Here is a 19757-nt window from a genome sequence, read left to right as displayed (position 1 = left end):
TATATACATAGACACAATCTTGTGCGCACCATCTCTCCTCATCCACTTGACACAATTTAATAAAACTTCACACAAGTGATCAGTAAAAACAGTAGTTGTGCATGGGGCATGTTAGGTTCTTTCAGAAAAAAAAATGCAGAGTTACGGGACTTAGTTTTTTGTTACTAAACTATATACATAGACACAATCTTGTGCGCACCATCTCTCCTCATCCACTTGACACAATTTAATGAAACTTCACACAAGTGATCAGTAACAACAGTAGTTGTACATGGGGCATGTTAGGTTCTTTCAGAAAAAAAAATTGCAGAGTTATGGGACTTTGTTTTTTGTTACTATACTATATAAATAGACACAATCTTGTGTGCACCATCTCTCCTCATCCCCTTGACACAGTTTAATGAAACTTCACACAAGTGATCAGTAACAACAGTAGTTGTGCATGAGGCATGTTAGGTTCTTCAACAACAAAAATTGCAGAGTTATGGGACTTTGTTTCTTGTTAACATACTATGTACATACAGTCTGCATATGCAGTCTTGTGGGCGCCTAATCTTCCGAACCCTTGCACACAATTTAATGAAACTTCACACAAGTGATCAGTACCAACTCTAGTTGTGCATGGTGCATGTTACGTTCTTTTAGATAAATATTCTGCATAGTTATTGGACTTTGTTTTTTGTTACTATACTGTATACATACAGTCTGTATACATACATTCCACATAATTATGCAATCTTGTGTATGCCAAAGTACTGTGTCAGTGCATGCAGGTGGGGGGGGGGGGGGTACATTCATCACCTTTAGTGATAGCTCTAGTCTTTCCACAATGAATATATGTATTGTTTTGTTTCAGCCATTTGTTATTGTGTTATCCTTCACATGGCGACGAGCAAAGTATGTGTATTCTGAGGCATGTAGCTTGATAGGAGGACGTCGTGACATGAAGGTTATTCTTGTTCATGGTGGAGCAGAGCTAGAGGACAAGAAAGCTGTAAGTTAAAATATAGAAACAGATAAAGCGTTTGTATACCAATTTTTTTGTGCCCCAGTGGAGGGGGCATATAGCTTTGGTATTGTCCGTGTGTGCATCCATCCTGGATTCTGTGTGTTCGAAAAAAGTTTGTGACGCGCCTAGCTCAAAAAGCATTCGATATAAATTGATGAAACCTTGAATGAGTCTTTACCATGATATGAACTTGTGCACATTCTATTTCTCATCAGGTTTCGCCTCCTGTTTACAGAGTTATGGCCCCTGAAATAGTCAAAAATGCACATTTTCACCTTGTGATGCACCTAGTTCAAAAAGTATGTGATAAAAATTGATGAAACCTTGCATGAGTCTTAATCATGATATGAACTTGTGCACATCCTATTTTTAGCTGGACTATTCGAAGAATAAGTAGAGCTATCCTACTCACCACGGCGTCTGTGTCGGCGTCACACCCTGGTTAAGTTTTTCGTACCAGTCCACATTTTGACAAAGTCTTTTGAGATAAAGCTTTGAAACTTTCAACACTTGTTTACCATCACCATGTACAGTTGTAGGTAAGAGTACATAACTCCATCAAGCATTTTGGTTGAATTATGGCCCCTTCTGACTTAGAAATCTTGCTTAAGTTTTTCGTACCAGTTTATATTTTGTGTAAAGTGTTTGACATATGGCTTTGAAACTTTTATATCTTGTTCAGTATTATAGTCTCTATCAATAGGCAAGAGTACATAACTTTGTCATCTTTTTTGGCTGAATTATGGCCCTTTTTGAACTTGAAAATTGGTTCTGTTTTCGTATTTGTCCATGTTTTGTCAAGACTATTTGACATACGGCTTTTAAACTTTAAATACATGTTTATCATTATGATTTCCATCTGTAGGCAAGAGTACATAACTCTGACAACTATTTTGGCTGAATTATGACCTTTTTTGGACTTGGAAATTAGTTAAATTTTTCATACAAGTCCATATTTTGCCTAACAGATAACTTAACATATTTGCCATCATGGTCACACATTGCCATTTAGTGCAAGACTAATCGAAATCCACAAATACAGGAACATTTTTTGTTTAATCCATTTTTTTCTTTTGTCTGAAAATCTATGGAAATATTTTTACCCCATTCTTCAATAAATTCTTCGAATAGTCGAGCTCGCTGTCATCCAACAGCTCTTGTTCATCTGCCTCTGCATCCTATTTCCAGAGTTATGGCCTCTGAAATAGTAAAAAATGCATATTTTCACCTTGTGACGTACCAAGCTCAAGAAGTATTTGATATAAATTGATTAAAATTTGCTTGAATCTTTATCATGATATAAACTTATGCAGAACCTATTTTTCGTCTGGTTCCACCATATATTTCCAAAGTTATGACCCCTGAAATAGTAAAAAATGCACATTTTCACCTAATGATGTGCCTTGATGTAAATTCATGAAACCTTGCATGAGTCTTTATCATGATGTGACCATGCACACTTGGCATTTTTCTTGAGATTTTAACACTTATTACCACCCTTGAAATAGCCAAAATAGTGGATTTTTTGTTTGTGATGCTCATAGCTCAAAAAGTATATGGCCTAGAATAATGAATCCTTTATATAAAATGTTTATTGAGGCTACCATATACCACCTTAAGACTGCAATCATTATACCCCCACCAAACATGTTTGAGGGGGGTATATAGGAGTCAGTTTTGTCGCGTCCCGTCCCGTCCCGTCCCGTCCCGTCCCGAAATCTATTATCTCAGTTATTACCAAATGGATTTGATTCAGACTTAAAATACATGTTCCACCTTATCACCCACATCATGTGACACAAGGTGCATAACTCTTGACACCAAGTTTTCATGAATTATGCCCCCTTTTACTTAGAATTTAAGGTTAATTTTGTTGTATTTTCACTATATCTCAGTTATTACTAAATGGATTTGATTCAAACTTAAAATAGATGTTCCACCTCATCACCCACATCATGTGACATAAGGTGCATAACTCTGACACCATTTTTTTATGAATTATGCCCCTTTTACTTAGAATTTAAGGTTGATTTTGATGTATTTTCACTTTATCTCAGTTACTACTGAATGGATTTGATTCAAACTTAAAATAGATGTTCCACCTCATCACCCACATCATGTGCCCACATCATGTGACACAAGGTGCATAACTCTGACACCAAGTTTTCATGAATTATGTCCTCTTTTACTTAGAATTTAAGGTTAATTTTGTTGTATTTTCACTATATCTCAGTTATTACTAAATGGATTTGATTCAAACTTAAAATAGTTGTTCCACCTCATCACCCAGATGATTTGACATAAGGTGTTTAACTCTGACATAAATTTTTTATGAATTATGTCCCCTTTTACTTAAAATTTAAGGTTGATTTTGATGTATTTTCACTATATCTCAATTATTACAAAATGGATTTGATTCAAACTTAAAATAGATGTTCCACCTCATCACCCACATCATGTGACACAAGGTGCATAACTCTGACACCAATTTTTCATGGATTATGCCCCTTTTTACTTAGAATTTAAGGTTAATTTTGATGTATTTTCACTATATCTCAATTACTACTAAATGGATTTGATTCAGACTTAAAATAGATGTTCCATCTCATCACCCACATCATGTGACACAAGGTGCATAACTCTGACACTATTTTTCTTGAATTGTGTCCCCTTTTACCTAGAATTTAAGGTTAATTTTGATGTATTTTCACTATATCTCATTCTGATTGGCTTAGAGCCAAAGGGAAGTAACCTTTTTTTAACCTTTGTACTGAGTTTCTTCCCCTTAAATTCCAGGAATTAGTCTATTTTTAGAAATCCTATTTTTAGATTTTCAATATTTTAGGTATTTTTCTAACTTTTTTATTATAAGTCCTATGTAAAAAGTAAAAACATTTTTCCGTGGTAACATGGGTCGGTAAGACACTTTTTTGTATTCACTTTTAGTGTATCTCTAATATTAGAGATTTAATATATTTACTAGTATTACTATACTAGTATTATACTAGTATTACTTATATGTGGAAGCCCAGGATGGAAAACTCCAAAGTATTTTTAAGATTCCTTATGGTTGCCATTCTTCTGTGACAAGACCGTATGGTGGGGGTATGAGTCACTCCTGTGACAGTTCTAGTTTGAATTATTGCCCCTTATTTGTGACAAATGTACCAGTAGGGGCACACCCAGTGTACTACAGACAATGTACATTCTAGTTTTAAACATACATTTATCTGCTCACCATTTTTAGCTCCTCTTATTTTTGAAAACAATCTACGAGTGTCGGCGTTGGCGTTGATTAAGTTTTTAGCTCAACTTTTTGAAGAAAAAGTAGAGCTATTGCATTTGCCCTGGCATCAGCGTTGCCTTTGGTTAAAGTTTTTGATAAACTTTAAGTTAAATATATCTGTTACTATCAAAGCTATTGACTTAAAACTTAAAATATTAAAATAGTTATTTACTATCAAAGTCTACATTAGGAGAAACAGTCCCCATAACTTTGTTTAAATTTTGACAAAGTTCTGCCCCTTTTTAACTTAGAAATTTGCCCCATGTGGTTCTGGGATGATATGTGTATGAAAAGAATTGGAACCACTGCCTTACCCTTGCATGATCGTAAGAGGCGACTAATAGGGTCTTAACACTTGGTTTTGCTGTAACTCTGTGATTCCAGCAGGTATGCAAATTTTGATTCCATACCTCATGTTTTTATTTTGATGTAAATGAGATCTGGAACCAAAATTTGTATTCCTGTTTGGCGCCATATAACCTATACTGTGTTGGTGCGCCGTAAAACCCAAATAAATAAATAAATTGGTTAAAGTTTTTTGATTAAGTCAAATATCTCTGTTACTATCAAAGCTATTGACTTGAAACTTAAAATAAATATTTACTATAAAAGTCTACACCAGGAGAAACAATCCCTATAACTCTGGTTTGAATTTTGACAGAGTTATTACCCTTTTTAACATAGATTTTTTGGTTTAAGGTTTTGATTAATTCAAATATCTCTCTTACTATTAAAGCTATTGACTTGAAACTTAAAATAGTTAATTATTATCAAAGTCTACACCAGGATAGCTTTGAGTAAGAAAGCCAAGAACTATAACTCTTTCTTTATGTATTGTCCAGCACTTGCAGACAAGCCATGGCACCCGCAGATGGTGCTCTTGTTCTTAGTATGCTATAATTCTGTTGCAGTAATTTCTAATTATACCCCCACAAAACAAAGTTTGGGGGTTGAGTGGTATATAGGAGTGAGGTTGTCGGTCTGTCGGTCCATTGGTTTTCATGGTTTCCGGACAATAACTGGTGAAAGGCTTGATAGATTTTAATAATTTTTGGTACACAGGTGTAACATCAGAAGATACAGGTCAAGTTTGACTTTGAGGTCAGTAGATCAAAGGTCAAGGTCACAGTGACCCTGAACAGTTTAACGGTTTCCAGATGATAACTTGAGAATGCTTGGGCCTGGGATCATAATTTTGGTACACAGGTGTAACATCATGAAATACAGGTCAAGGTTGACTTTGAGATCAGTAGGTCAAAGGTCAAGGTAACAATGACTCTGAACAGTTTAACGGTTTCCGGATGATAACTTGAGAACGCTTGGGCCTGTGATCATAAATTTTGGTACACAGGTGTTACATCACAAAATAAAGGTCAAGTTCGACTTTGAGGTCAGAAGGTCAAAGGCCAAGGTCAAAGTGACCTGGGACAGGTAAACGGTTTCCGGATAATAACTTGAGAACGCTTGGGCCTAGGATCATGAAAATGGATAGGGAGGTTGGTCATGACCAACAGATGACCCCTAATGATTTTGAGGTCAGTATGTCACAGGTTAAGGTCACAGTGACCCGGAAAAATTTAAAGGGTTTTCGGACAATAACTTCAGAATGCTTGGGCCTAGGATCACGAAACTTAATAGGGAGGTTGGTAATGACCAGCAGATGACCCCTATTGATTCCGAGTTGAAAAGGTCAAAGGTCATAGTGACCCGGAACATTTAAACCGTTTCCATACAATAACTTGAGAACGTTTAGGTCGAGGATCATGAAATTTCATGTGGTCAAGACTTCGAGCCCCATTCCTGCATCTAAAAAGACTGATAAAGAATCCTGTTTATGGGTGCTTTACACCAAGCATGCTTAAGAACCAGGGAAGTTTGAATTGGAGTGTCTTCTGTAACTTGCACTATGCTCCTACTAACATTACTTTTTTCTAACTGACGCCCATATGTTGACTATAGATAACCTTATAAACAAACAAATCATATATATTCATTTTAAAACTGTTACCATATATTTTTGCTTATAAGACACATTATTAGGAGTCATCTTTTAAGTTCAAACAGTGGGGAGTATCTTACAAGTGTGTACTACATGGAAATTAAAAGAAAAAGAAATCCCAGATTGCATGTCCAATGTCAGTTTGCATTTTACAAGCAAGTGCGTCTTATAAGCGAAAATATATGGTAACAACAATATTTAATCAACAGTCATCCTATGCATATATTTGAAAATGCAAAGTGCACAGTTATATCCAGCAATTAAAAGTTTATACATTTTCTGAACCACTTGTACTGTATGCGTAGATAGATTATGGTGTATATTATATTTCAATACATGTACTTATATTATTTCAGTGTGAAATTATAAATGGTTGTGAAATATTGGTGGCCACACCTCCAAGCTTGTCAAGGATATTGGAGGCAGGTTATACAGACCTACGAAGACTGTGCCATCTGGTAAGCATATATTTGCTTGACTCTTCGGATTGTGACTAGAAGTCATATCCCATCTTTGAAAGAAACAAATGATGAATTTTATTTTGCATGAGCCATATAAATTTGTAAGGGCATCTACTGTATGAATTAGTTTCCAGTTTGTTAACCTGTAATACTTCATCATAACTCTTAAATATGTTACTATTGCTATACAGCATGTTAATTTCTTTTGATTATTTTTCAGGTGGTGGATGATGCTGACCAGACATTAAAAAATTTCAGCCGAGACATCGGCAATTTGATAAAAACTTATGACCTAGTTATTAAGAATGAGATGAAACATTTAGGCTGCCCCAGACAGATCCTATGTTTCGGAGCCCAGTGGAATGCTGCAACCAATGCATTTATGCAGAGTAACCTGATTGAACCTGTGTTGATCATTACATCACCGTTTGAGGCTGCCATTTATGGTCAAGTGAAGCAGGTAGTGTTTGTGTCGGCACTTTTCAGCATTTATCTAGGTTATTTTGTACTGTTGGATACACCAAGTGGTGACTTCTGTTTGTTCAAGTCATTGGTGTTTCTGTGTGTGATTGGAGTTGGCAGGATCCCCAAAGTATTATACTTTAGTGACATGGTATAGTTGCATGAGATTTCCCGATTCGTATAAATTTTGACATTTCACAATTGACAGTTTTTTAATAAATTATAATGTACCGTACTATTTACTAGATGTTTCAGCTTTTATCAAATAATTCAGTATACATTGCTATGTTTTTACAGGTAACACACATGTGTAAGAAAGCAGACAGGTTGAAAGAAGTATTGGGTATATTAGAAAACCTGCCGGACGACTCGTGCCATCCAGTGATTATTTTTGCCTCACATATAAAGGACATCCTGATGTTGTACAAGGTAGAAATAACTTGGTTTAAACTGACTTAAAATAACATAATTTTGAATAATGTAACTACATTACATTTATAGATCTCTTGAATTAAATTTGCAAAGGCAAGATTTTATAATTGGGTTGTCTGTCCATTATCAACTGTTTAGTTCCGTCATCTGTTGCATAATAGGTTCAGACTTAACAAAGATTGGTTTTTAGCATACTGTAAAATCATTAAATTCCATGGGCATGAAATTTTGTGGTTTTGGTCGAAACAGCAATTTCATGTGGATAAGAATGTGTGAATTTCAACTTTAGAACATAAAATGAATGGGAATTTTACTTGTTCGTTGTGGTTAAATTTCGTGGATTGAGTCAACCACGAAATCCACAAAAAATTAGTCCCCCACGGATAATCATGATTTCACAGTACTATCATCAAAACTTCTCAGATGCTGCTGGAGCAAAAAGTAGTATATCCTTAAACAGCTTCTTTATCTGTAACATCTTTGCATGTTTGGATGGTTCTACTTCCCAGTTAGTTGCTTACTCCATATCTTTTGCCTCCCATGGAACCTTGTTTTTCATGTAGAATTCTTCATGTGAGGGAAGCTATCCAGCTGGCTTACAGAAGGGCCTTGGCTCTACCTAAGTACCTTCCCATGCTTAAAACAGAGTCTATTGGGGCATGTTTTCCTCCACCCTCAAAGCTGGAAAAGTTTTCATAGGCGTAACTTGAGTTGGTGTGACTCTTAACCCCACAAAAGCAGAAGCAAAAAGTAAATTCTTCTTGCAGACAAGTTTATGTATGTACCAGTCTTGTACATTCTTAATTAATTCAAATGGTTCTGCTCAACTGCACTCAGGATTGACCTAAGGCTTCTTAGGTAAGAAATAATTTATAGCAAAAGAGTGCTTTAACACTGTTTATGCACAATGGGTGGTAATACATCGGGCGTAATAATTTCACGGCACAGCCCGAGTGAAATTATTTGAACGACGTATTACCACCCGAGTGTATAAATAGTATTAAAACACGCTTGTGCTATAAATTACTTTGATTCTAATATGCCCTTAATCAAAAACAATAGCTCTTTCTTGGTCGCAACAAAAACATTGACGTCACCGCACGTTAGCGTGACATCATTCTAGCGTAAGAGTGTTTTAACAGAATGTTTATTAATTTCTTCCAGACTCTAAACACTAGTTCCCGCTTCTGTCTGATGGTACATGAAGACATGGATACATTTGAAGTAGACAGGATTGCTGAGCAATGGCCTGTACCACTACTGGGTAAGTACGAAGGGTGAAACAAACAACGGTATAAAAAAAAACATTTTACTTTACTGACATTCCACACATTCTTGCCTAGGGAGAAAAAATGTGCCCCATTATTTCTTTATACTTTTTAGCTCGACTATTCGAAGAATAAGTAGAGCTATCCTACTCACCACGGCGTCAGCGTCGGCGTCACACCTTGGGTTAAGTTTTTCGTACCAGTCCACATTTTGACAAAGTCTTTTGAGATAAAGCTTTGAAACTTTCAACACTTGTTTACCATCATCATGGCCAGTTATAGGCAAGAGCACATAACTCCATCAAGGATTTTGGCTGAATTATGGCCCCTTTTGACTTAGAAATCATGGTTAAGATTTTCGTACCAGTTCATATTTTGACAAAGTCTTTTGAGATAAAGCTTTGAAACTTTCAACACTTGTTTACCATCACCATGTCCAGTTATAGGCAAGAGCACATAACTCCATCAAGGATTTTGGCTGAATTATGGCCCTTTTTGACTTAGAAATCTGGGTTAATATTTCGTACCAGTCTACATCTTGACAAAGTCTTTTGAGATAAAGCTTTGAAACTTTCAACACTTGTTTACCATCACCATGTCCAGTTATAGGCAAGAGCACATAACTCCATCAAGGATTTTGACTGAATTATGGCCCCTTTTGACTTAGAAATCATGGTTAAGTTTTTCGTACCAGTTCATATTTTGACAAAGCCTTTTGAGATAAAGCTTTGAAACTTTCAACACTTGGTTACCATCACCATGTCCAGTTATAGGCAAGAGTACATAACTCAATCAAGGATTTTGGCTGAATTATGGCCCTTTTTGACTTAGAAATCAGGGTTAATATTTCGTACCAGTTCATATTTTGACAAAAGTCTTTTGAGATAAAGCTTTGAAACTTTCAACATCTGTTTACCATCACCATGTCCAGTTATAGGCAAGAGTACATAACTCCATCAAGGATTTTGGCTGAATTATGGCCCTTTTTGACTGAGAAATCTTGGTTAAGTTTTTCGTACCAGTTCATATTTATTGTAAAGTGTTTGACATATGGCTTTGAAACTTTTATCACTTGTTTAGTATAATAGTCTCTATCTGTAGGAAAGAGAACATAACTCTGTCATCTATTTTGGCTGAATTATGGCCCATTTTGGACTTTGAAATTGGTTCTGTTTCCATACAAGTCCATGTTTTGTCAAAACTATTTGACATATGGCTTTTAAACTTTGAACACTTGTTTATCATTATGATTTCCATCTGTAGGCAAGAGTACATAACTATTTTGACTGAATTATGGCCCTTTTTGGACTTTGAAATTGGCTCATATATTGCCGTTTAGTGCAAGACTTATTGAAATCAAAGTAATACAGGAACATTGTTTGTCTAATCTATTTATTTCTTTTGTCTGAATATCCGTGGAAATATTTTGACACCATTCTTCAATCAATTCTTCGAATAGTCGAGCGCGCTGTCATCAGACAGCTCTTGTTTATATCTTTTCACAACATCTCTAGATGATTAGCATAATATAGCAAATATGAGGTGTTCATAGTAATCTTTATCACATCTCCCCCCACTGGAAGAGACATATTGTTTTTGCCCTGTCTGTCTGTCCCTTATTTGACCTAGAACCTTCAAAGTCCGACTGCTTAGCTAAGTAGGGAGAGCGTTGGTCTACGGATTGTGGGGTCACGAGTTGGATCCCCGGGCGGGGTGTATGTTCTCTGTGACAATTTTATAAAAGACATTGTGTCTGAAAGCATTTGTCCTCCATGTGGGGAAGTTGGCAGTTACTTGTGGAGAACAGGTCTGTACTGGTACAGAATCCAGGAACACTGGTTAGGTTAACTGCCCTCTGTTACATGACTGAAATACTGTTGAAAAATGGCATTAAACCCAAAACAAACAAATAAAGAACCTTCAAACTTCATAGTGTAGATGACTCGTAATTTTTTTTTTTTTTTTGGTCATTCAGTCAAAGGTCACAGTAACTTGAGAACCACTTGACGCAGAATATTGAAATTTCGTAGGATGATTAAACATGCAGAGTAGATGACCCATATTGATTTTTGGGTCAATCAATCAAAGGTCAAGGTCACAGGGGCCAGAACATGGAAAACCATTTCCGATAAATAACTTGAGAAACATTTGACCCAGAACCTTCAAACTGCATAGGGTGATAGGACTTACAGAGTAGATTACTCTTATTTTTTGGGGGGTTACTCGGCCAAATGTCAAGGTCACAGGGGCCAGAAAATGGAAAACTATATCATGGAAAACCATTTCCGAGCCATAACTTGAGAATTACTTGACACAGACTGTTGAAACTTCATGGGATGATTGGACATGCTGAGTAGATGATCCCTATTGCATTTCAGCCACTAAGCCCAAACGTCAGTGTCTCTTTTGCTCCTGTCCCCAGTTGACTTCTTGCCTATTACTACTATGCTTTGGGGGGAGACATGTGCTTTTCTACAAAAGCAAATATAACTAGCAAAGTTTAGGGTGAGGTGTGGTCTTTATTAACTTAAAATGTTTAACTTTGATACTAAACTAGGGGTGTTTAAAATGAGGTGGTTTCTGTACACTGTAAATGTTTAAAATGAGGTGGTTTCTGTACACAGACTTTCTTTAGCACAAGTTTGGCTGTATAGTAAAATACCTGTATTAAAGGTTTGAAAGTCATATAGTTGACTGTGTAGTAAATCAACATTGCCATCTTGTGTTTCAGTGTGCTGGGATGAACATACAGCAAAACTGAGAATCACAAATGCTACAGCTGTAATACACTATGATATGCCTCCATCTAAGACAAAGTTTAGTAACAGATTGTGCTGTATGCGACAATACTTCCATGACTTCTCTAAGTCGGAACAGGTAAAAGTGAAAGATTTTTTTCTCACCAATCACGCAAACAAAAGGAGGTTTTTGGGGTGGCTTTGCTGGAATTATTTTATGCCATCAGTCAAATTGTCAGGCCCTTAGTCACTTGGTGCTTACAATTTTTAAACTCATTTCGAGAAAGATCCTAGGTGATAGTAAATCTTTTCATCTTGTTTCTCTCACCTACCTTAAATTCGTCTTACTTAAAAGAGCTCCAGAGATAGGATTGCAACATAAGTTACCATTTTCAAGCATAGAAGGTGAAGTGTTGATTAAAACTGACTCTACTGAAGAAAATTTAATGATACATAGAAAGATGGCAGTAGATAAAAGTAAATAGGATTAAAACCCATTTTCGTGAACATTTTTGAAAAATATCTACTCTTACACACTTAATAATTAACTTTTTATGTGCCATTTTTATGCCCCCACTTTGGGGGGGGCATATAGATTTGCCCTTGTCCGTCCTTCCGTCCGTCCGAGAATGTTGTGTCACGCCTAGCTCCAAAAGTATTTGACGTAGAGTCACAAAACTTTACAGGAATGTTGGTCAGCATGTGTAGTTGTGCACCTGGGGTTTCGCGTCAGGATTCATTCAGTCATGTAGAAGTTATGCCCCCTGACTTTGTAAAAATTGGTCATTTTAGTGTTGTGTCACGCCTAGCTCCAAAAGTATATGACTTAGAGTCACAAAACTTTACAGGAATGTTGGTCAGCATGTGTAGTTGTGCACCTGGGGTTTCGCGTCCGGATTCATCCAGTCGTGTAGGAGTTATGGCCTCTGACTTAGTAAAAAATTGGTCATTTTAATGTTGTGTCGTGCATAGCTCCAAAAATATTTGACCTAGAGTCACCAAAAATTACAGGAATGTTGGTCAGCATGTGCAGTTGTGCACCTGGGGTTTCACGTCCGGATTCATTCAGTCTTGTAGGAGTTATAGCCCCTGACTTAGTTAAACTCATGGTAGCTCCAAAAGTATTTGACCTAGAGTCACTAAAGTTTACAGGAAAGTTGGTCAGCATGTGCAGTTGTGCACCTGGGGTTTCGCGTCCGGATTCATTCAGTCGTGTAGGAGTTATGGCCCCTGACTTAGTTAAAAATTGGTCATTTTAATGTTGTGTTGTGCGTAGCTCCAAAAGTATTTGACCTAGAGTTACCAAAGTTTACAGGAATGTTGGTCAGCATGTGCAGTTGTGCACCTGGGGTTTTGCGTCCGGATTATTTCAGTATTGTAGCAGTTATGGCCCCTGACCTGGGAAAAAATTGTCATTTTAATGTCATGTAGTGGGGGCATCTGTGTCCCATGGACACATTTCTAGTTTTTTTAGAAATGGGCATGTTATGGTATGGTCTATTACAAGGTTTATTCTATATTCTATAGTTATTATCATTTCTGTATTTCAGTCGTCCATTAAGCCAACATCCCACATGATAATCACGGAGGACTGTGATCGACAGTTGAGGAGCTTAAATGATTTACTGATAAGACTAGATTGTGAACGGCCTGCTGAGTTGAAAGCCTTCATGGCTGGATTGTTAGAGGTAGGTTTGTTCAATTTTTTTGCCCAGTAAATGATTTTATTTTTAACAAAAACAGGTACAAAAGAAATGAAGCATTAAGGGAGGGCCTGTTCATTTCCCCATGAAACAGAAAAGAAATAACAATTTTAAAAGGTATAAGTGTTTCAATAAAAAAAAACACCTGTCTTGCATACAAATTTATTTTGACAAGATGTCAGTGAGATACTTATATAGAGTTGCATTGCTTTGATAGCTTTTGCTATATGTACAATGTATTTATTAAGAAATAATAACTAGATTATTATGTCTCCTACCACACAGTGGTGTGGGAGACATATTGATATACTCCAGTCTGTGTGTGTGTGTCTGTGTGTGTGTGTGTCTGTCACAAAGCTTGTCCGCACTCTAAGTCGAACATTTCTCATCCGATTTTCACCAAACTTGAACAAAATGTGTTTGACCATGAGACCTCGGCCAAGTTCTATAACTAGCCAAATCGGTCCAGGCGTCTTGGAGTTATGGCCCTTGAATTACCAAAAATCGGCCTTTTTACTCTTGTCCGCACTCTAATTCAAACATTTCTCATCCAATCCTCACCAAACTTGAACAAAATGTGTTTGACCATGAGACCTCGGCCAAGTACAATAACTAGCCAAATCGGTCCAGGCATTTTGGAGTTACGGCCCTTGAATTACTGAAAAATCTGCATTTTTACTCTTGTCCGCTCTCTAAGTCGAACATTTCTCATCCGAACTTCACCAAACTTGAACAAAATATGTTTGGCCATAAGACCTTAGCCAAGTTCGATAACTAGCCAAATCCGCCCAGGCTTTTTTGATTTATGGCCCTTGAATTACTGATTGGATCCACTCGTCCAGACCATCTAATTGGATCCACTCATCTAAGCCATCTAGAGACACTAGACATTTTTCATAGGGGCAGTTGTGGGAGACATGCACTTTTCTCAAAAGCATCTCCAGTTAAATTTGATTTATCAGGAGACATTTGATATTATTTTTAGCATAAAGAAGAAGATGAGGGACGTGAATTATGCACACAGACACTAGCTTTTGGCACTTGCAGGTAGGGAACAGTTTGTTGACATAGCTATTTATGTGTGATTTACAATGGAACACAACTGGTAGACAGTATAACCTATATAAACCACCTTTGTCAGTTATCAGTGTAGAGAAGCCCTGCTTGTTTACAGTGTAACCTGTCTGGAGGAACACTGCCTGTTTACAGTGTAACCTGTCTAGAGTCACAGTGCCGATTTACAGTTTAATCTGTATGGAGGACCACTTTACAGTGTAACCTGTTAAGAGGGACACTGCTAGTTTACAGAGTAACCTGTGTAGAGGGACACTGCCACTTTACAGTGTAACCTGTCTAGAGGAACACTGCCAGTTTACAGTGTAACCTGTCTAGAGGGACACTGCCAGTTTACAGTGTAACCTGTCTAGAGGAACACTGCCAGTTTACAGTGTAACCTGTTTAGAGGGACACTGCTAGTTTACAGAGTAACCTGTGTAGAGGAACACTGCCAGTTTACAGTGTAACCTGTCTAAAGGGACATTGCCTGTTTACAGTGTAACCTGTGTAGAGGAACACTGCCAGTTTACAGTGTAACCTGTGTAGCGGGAACATTGCCTGTTTACAGTGTAACCTGTGTAGAGGAACACTGCCAGTTTACAGTGTAACCTGTGTAGCGGGAACATTGCCAGTTTACAGTGTAACCTGTCTAGAGGGACACTGCCAGTTTACAGTGTAACCTGTCTAGAGGGCCTGCTTGTTTACAGTATAACCTGTGTAGAGGAACACTGCCAGTATACAGTGTAACCTATGTAGAGGAACATTGCCAGTTGACAGTGTAACCTGTGTAGAGGAACACTGCCGGTTTACAGTGTAACCTGTCTAGAGGGACATTGCCGGTTTACAGTGTAACCTGTCTAGAGGAATACTGCTTGTTTACAGTGTAACCTGTGTAGAGGGACACTGCCTGTTTACAGTGTAACCCACTGCCAGTTTACAGTGTAACTTGTCGAGAGGAACACTGCAGGTTTACAGTGTTACCTTTCTAGAGGGACACTGCCAGTTTACAGTGTAACCTGTTGAGAGGAACAATGTTGGTTTACAGTGTAACCTGTCAAGAGGAATACTGCCAGCTTACAGTGTAACCTGTCTTGAGGAACACTGCCAGTGTACAGTGTAACTTGAATGGAACATTGCCAGTTTACAGAATAAGCTATGTGGAGAAACACTGCGAGTTTATAGTATAACCTATATTGACCAACATTGCTGGTTACAGTTTGTTACTTTGGGGGATTCATACTAACATACCAGCAAACTTCTCCTGTTCAAAAGAAAATGCTTCCCTTTATATGAAGACACTTGCTTCAATGAATCTGTTTTAAAAAGTAGAGCTGCACAATATGATGGGTTGCACACCTTGTATAGCATTGCTATGTCCAGACACTACTGTATTTGATTTTTAGCTCACCTGAGCACGAACTTTTGTGATCGCCCTGTGTCTGCCGTCGTCAGTCGTCTGTCGTCAACAATTAGACTGTTAACACTCTAGAGGTCACAATTTTGACCCAATCTTAATGAAACTTGGTCAGAATGTTACCCTCAATAAAATCTTGGACGAGTTTGATATTGGGTCATCTGGGGTCAGAAACTAGATCACTAGGTCAAATCACAGGAAAAGCTTGTTAACACCCTAGAGGTCACAATTTTGGCCTAATCTTAATGAAACTTGGCCAGAATGTTGCCCTCAATAAAATCTTATATGAGTTTGATATTGGGTCATGTGGGTTCAAAAACTAGGTCACTGGGTCAAATCAAAGGAAAAGCTTGTTATCACTCTAGAGGTCACAATTTTGACCCAATCTTAATGAAACTTGGTCAGAATGTTACCCTCAATAAAATCTTGGACAAGTTCGATATTGGGTCATCTGGGGTTAAAAACTAGGTCACCAGGTCAAATCAAAAGAAAAGCTTGTTAACACTCTAGAGGTCACAATTTTGGCCCAATCTTAATGAAACTTGGTCAGAATGTTACCCTGAATAAAATCTTGGACGAGTTTGATATTGGGTCATCTGGGATCAAAAACTAGGTCACCAGGTCAAATTAAAGGAGAAGCTTGTTAACACTGTAGAGGCCACATTTATGACATATCTTCATGAAACTTGGTCAGAATGTTAATCATGATGATCTCAAAGTCCAGTTTGAATCTGGGTCATGTAGGTCATCAGGTCAAATCTAAGGAAAAGCTAGTTAACACTCTGTAGGCCACATGTATGATCATATCTTAATGATACTTGGTCAGAATGTTAATCTTGATGATCTATAGGTCAGGTTCAAATCTGGGTCAGGTGGAGTCAAAAACTAGGTCACCAGGTCAAATCAAAGGAAAAGCTTGTTAACACTGTAGAGGCCACATTTATGACTGTATCTTCATGAAACTTAGTCAGAATGTTTATCTTGATGATCTTTAGGTCAAGATCGAATATGGGTCATGTGAGATCAAAAACTAGGTCACCGGGTCAAATCTTGATGATCTTTAAGTCAAAAGGTCAGGTGAGCGATACAGGGCCTTCATGGCCCTCTTGTTAAAAGTTGTGATAATAGGTTTATAGATTACATTAATTATTTATTTTAGGCTTGAACCAGCGTTCTATCTGTAGCACCTTACTGGTTCAAAATTTCTTAGATTATCTGTGGTACATAGATATTTTTGAAGAAAGGAAATTCTTGAAGGTGGTTCTGTTTCCAAGAGTTACAGCCCTTCATCTGATTTATGTATTTGATATATTTCAAACTGAGATTTGTAACATCTGTATTTGTAGAGATACAACCAGGTGTAGCTACAGACATAGAATCATTCCAGAATATGACAATATGGAAGAATCTGATTGGATACCTAGAGAAGGTGAAGTGAAGGTAATGAAACTACTTTAACAACGATAGGAGGTAACTCTGTTGGGTTTATCACTTAACTCCTTTATTCCATTTTTGAGACATTGATAATTATGTACTTTGATATGGACCTTTTTTGTCCAAAAGCATGCTAATCTGCCTTAGCTCTGCAGTGGAGAGTCTGATAGACATTTTGGTAAATTTACTGTTTATTTACCTTTCATTTATGAGGGGAAATGTTAGTTACTTGTCACAAGATTGTTTGCATAGGAGCCAGGGAATACTGATGGATCAACTGACAATCTTTTATACGTCCGCTCTATAACTCTTGAAAGCCTTGAGGGATTTCAAAGACACTTGGCTTAAATGTTCACCACATCGAGACGACGTGCAGTGCACATGTTTTGGATGACTTGTTTCAAGGTCAAGGTCGCAGTTTACTGTAGATAAATAGTGTTTCTGGGATGATCTATGTATGAAAAGAATTGGAACCACTGTCTTACCATTGCATGATCATAAGAGGCGACTAATAGGGTCTTAACCCTTGGTTTTTGCTGTAACTCTGTGATTCCAGCAGGTATACAAATTTTGATTCCATACCTCATGTTTTTATTTCGATGTAAATGAGATGTGAAACCAAAATTTGTAGTCCTATTTGGCGCCATATAACATATACTGTGTTGGTGCACAGTAAAACCCGAATCAAATCAAAGATAAGTAATTGCATTTAAATTGAATACCTACAAATACAGTAAGTGTTGCAGACCCTGTCTTCTAATGAAAGGAACAAAATGATTTTTAGTTTTAGTGTCTAGTTTATAAGAATCTTTTTCTTGTGATATTAACAGAATGGTATATAAGGCACAATGGTAAATGTATTTTCTGGTGACTCGTTACTGCTTACATTTTGCTGGTGGCTGGTTATGTATTTTCTGACCATGTACTGAATATTACTTGTTACAGGTGCTGGTAACCCATGTAGAAGATGCTAGTCATTTCTATGTACGTTTGTTAGCAGTGAAACATGAAGCCCAAACTGGGTATGAGGATTTATCTCTGCGGTTTACACAGATGCAGATGGACTTGGCTATGTGGTATGGCAATCTCAGGAATAAGAAAAGATACGGTTGGTCCCATGCTGTGTTTTATTTATAACATGTAAACAGAATTTAAATAAGGAAAAGAAAATTATAAGCCATAATTGGTTGTGTATCATTATTTGAGTAGTGTAAAATTGTGCTTTGAGAATCACTCTGCTTAACTCTGATTTGAATTTTGACAGAGTTATGCCCCTTTTTAACTTAGAATGTTTTGGTTAAAGTTTTATAAAGTTTTTATTGGCAAAGCTTTTATTCAGAGCCAAGCACTAAGAAAAGTTGAGTGTGCTGTTTTACGGACAGCTTTTGTTATAAAAACAATATTTGAAGATGTTGATCATCTTTTAGATTATCAGTTTAAGACATGAGGTTCATACAGAGGTGACATATGTATGATTTTGTTCTGTGCGGAAGTGAGAAAGATAGTTACCTAGCAGTCACTCAAATAGTTGAGCTGCGCCATGAGAAAACATAGTGTGTTTGCGACCAACATGGATCCAGACGAGCCTGTGCACCTGCGCAGTCTGGTCAGGATCCATGCTGTTTGCTAACGGTTTCTCTAATTGTAATAGGCTTTGAAAGCAAACAGCATGGATCCTGACCAGACTGCATGGATGCGCAGGCTGGTCTGATCCATGCTGGTCGCAAATGCACTTTGTTGGTTTTCTCATGGCACGGCTCAAATAATCTTTGGGATTTTAATTTTGTGTGTCTCCTTTGCATTAAGAAATGATGTCATGATATTGGAATGAAATGTAAGCAATGGAACTGTGTCATTTTAGCACCAGATATTACAGAGGAATCAGGGTACACAATAGGAGAGGTGTGTGGTTTTGAAGAAAATGAAGTTTTTTACAGGTAATTGTTATAATTCACCCCGATTATAGCAAAAAGGTACCATATGACATTTTTAGCTCACCTGAGCACGAAGTGCTCGAAGTTGAGCTTTTGTGATCACCCTGTGTACGTTGTTCGTCGTCAACAATTTGACTGTTAACACTCTGGAGGTCACATTTTTGGCCCAGTCGTAATGAAACTTGGTCAGAATGTTACCCTCAATAAAATCTTGGATGAGTTTGATGTTTGGTCATCTGGGGTCAAAAACTAGGTCACCAGGTCAAATCAAAGGAAAAGCTTGTTAACAATCTAGGGGTCACAATTTTGGCCCAATCTTAATGAAACTGGGTCAGAATGTTACCCTAAATGAAATCTTGAACGAGTTTGATATTGGGTAATCTGGGGTCAAAAACTAGGTCACTGGGTCAAATCAAAGGAAAAGCTTGTTAACACTCTAGAAAATCACAATTTTTGCCCAATCTTTATGAAACTTGGTCAGAACGTTACTCTCAATGAAATCTTGAACGAGTTTGATATTGGGTCATCTGGGGCCAAAAACTAGGTCACCAAGTCAGATCA

At 37.3% G+C, this 19757-nt stretch overlaps 1 protein-coding gene across 2 annotated transcripts in view; it reads left to right on the top strand.

Annotated features, from left to right (window-relative positions):
• Window positions 1-19757, top strand: part of LOC123550627 (uncharacterized) — a 96330-nt gene that overhangs the window by 35129 nt on the left and 41444 nt on the right. For both annotated transcript variants that reach the window (XR_008371281.1, XM_053545350.1), the window contains exons 16-26: window positions 857-994; window positions 6651-6752; window positions 6976-7215; window positions 7515-7646; window positions 8814-8913; window positions 11649-11794; window positions 13206-13343; window positions 14344-14405; window positions 17175-17268; window positions 18208-18370; window positions 19124-19199. Coding sequence is in view for 1 of the 2 variants with exons in the window: in XM_053545350.1 (XP_053401325.1) it covers window positions 857-994; window positions 6651-6752; window positions 6976-7215; window positions 7515-7646; window positions 8814-8913; window positions 11649-11794; window positions 13206-13343; window positions 14344-14405; window positions 17175-17268; window positions 18208-18370; window positions 19124-19199 (1391 nt within the window). In the remaining variant the exon portion in view is untranslated. The remainder of the gene's footprint in view (window positions 1-856; window positions 995-6650; window positions 6753-6975; window positions 7216-7514; window positions 7647-8813; window positions 8914-11648; window positions 11795-13205; window positions 13344-14343; window positions 14406-17174; window positions 17269-18207; window positions 18371-19123; window positions 19200-19757) is intronic.

The sequence above is a fragment of the Mercenaria mercenaria genome, chromosome 6 (genome assembly GCF_021730395.1).
Source record: "Mercenaria mercenaria strain notata chromosome 6, MADL_Memer_1, whole genome shotgun sequence".
NCBI classification, from domain to species: Eukaryota; Metazoa; Mollusca; class Bivalvia; order Venerida; family Veneridae; genus Mercenaria; species Mercenaria mercenaria.
The sequence above is the reverse complement of the archived record's forward strand: the minus strand, read 5'-3'. Positions and strand labels throughout refer to the sequence as shown.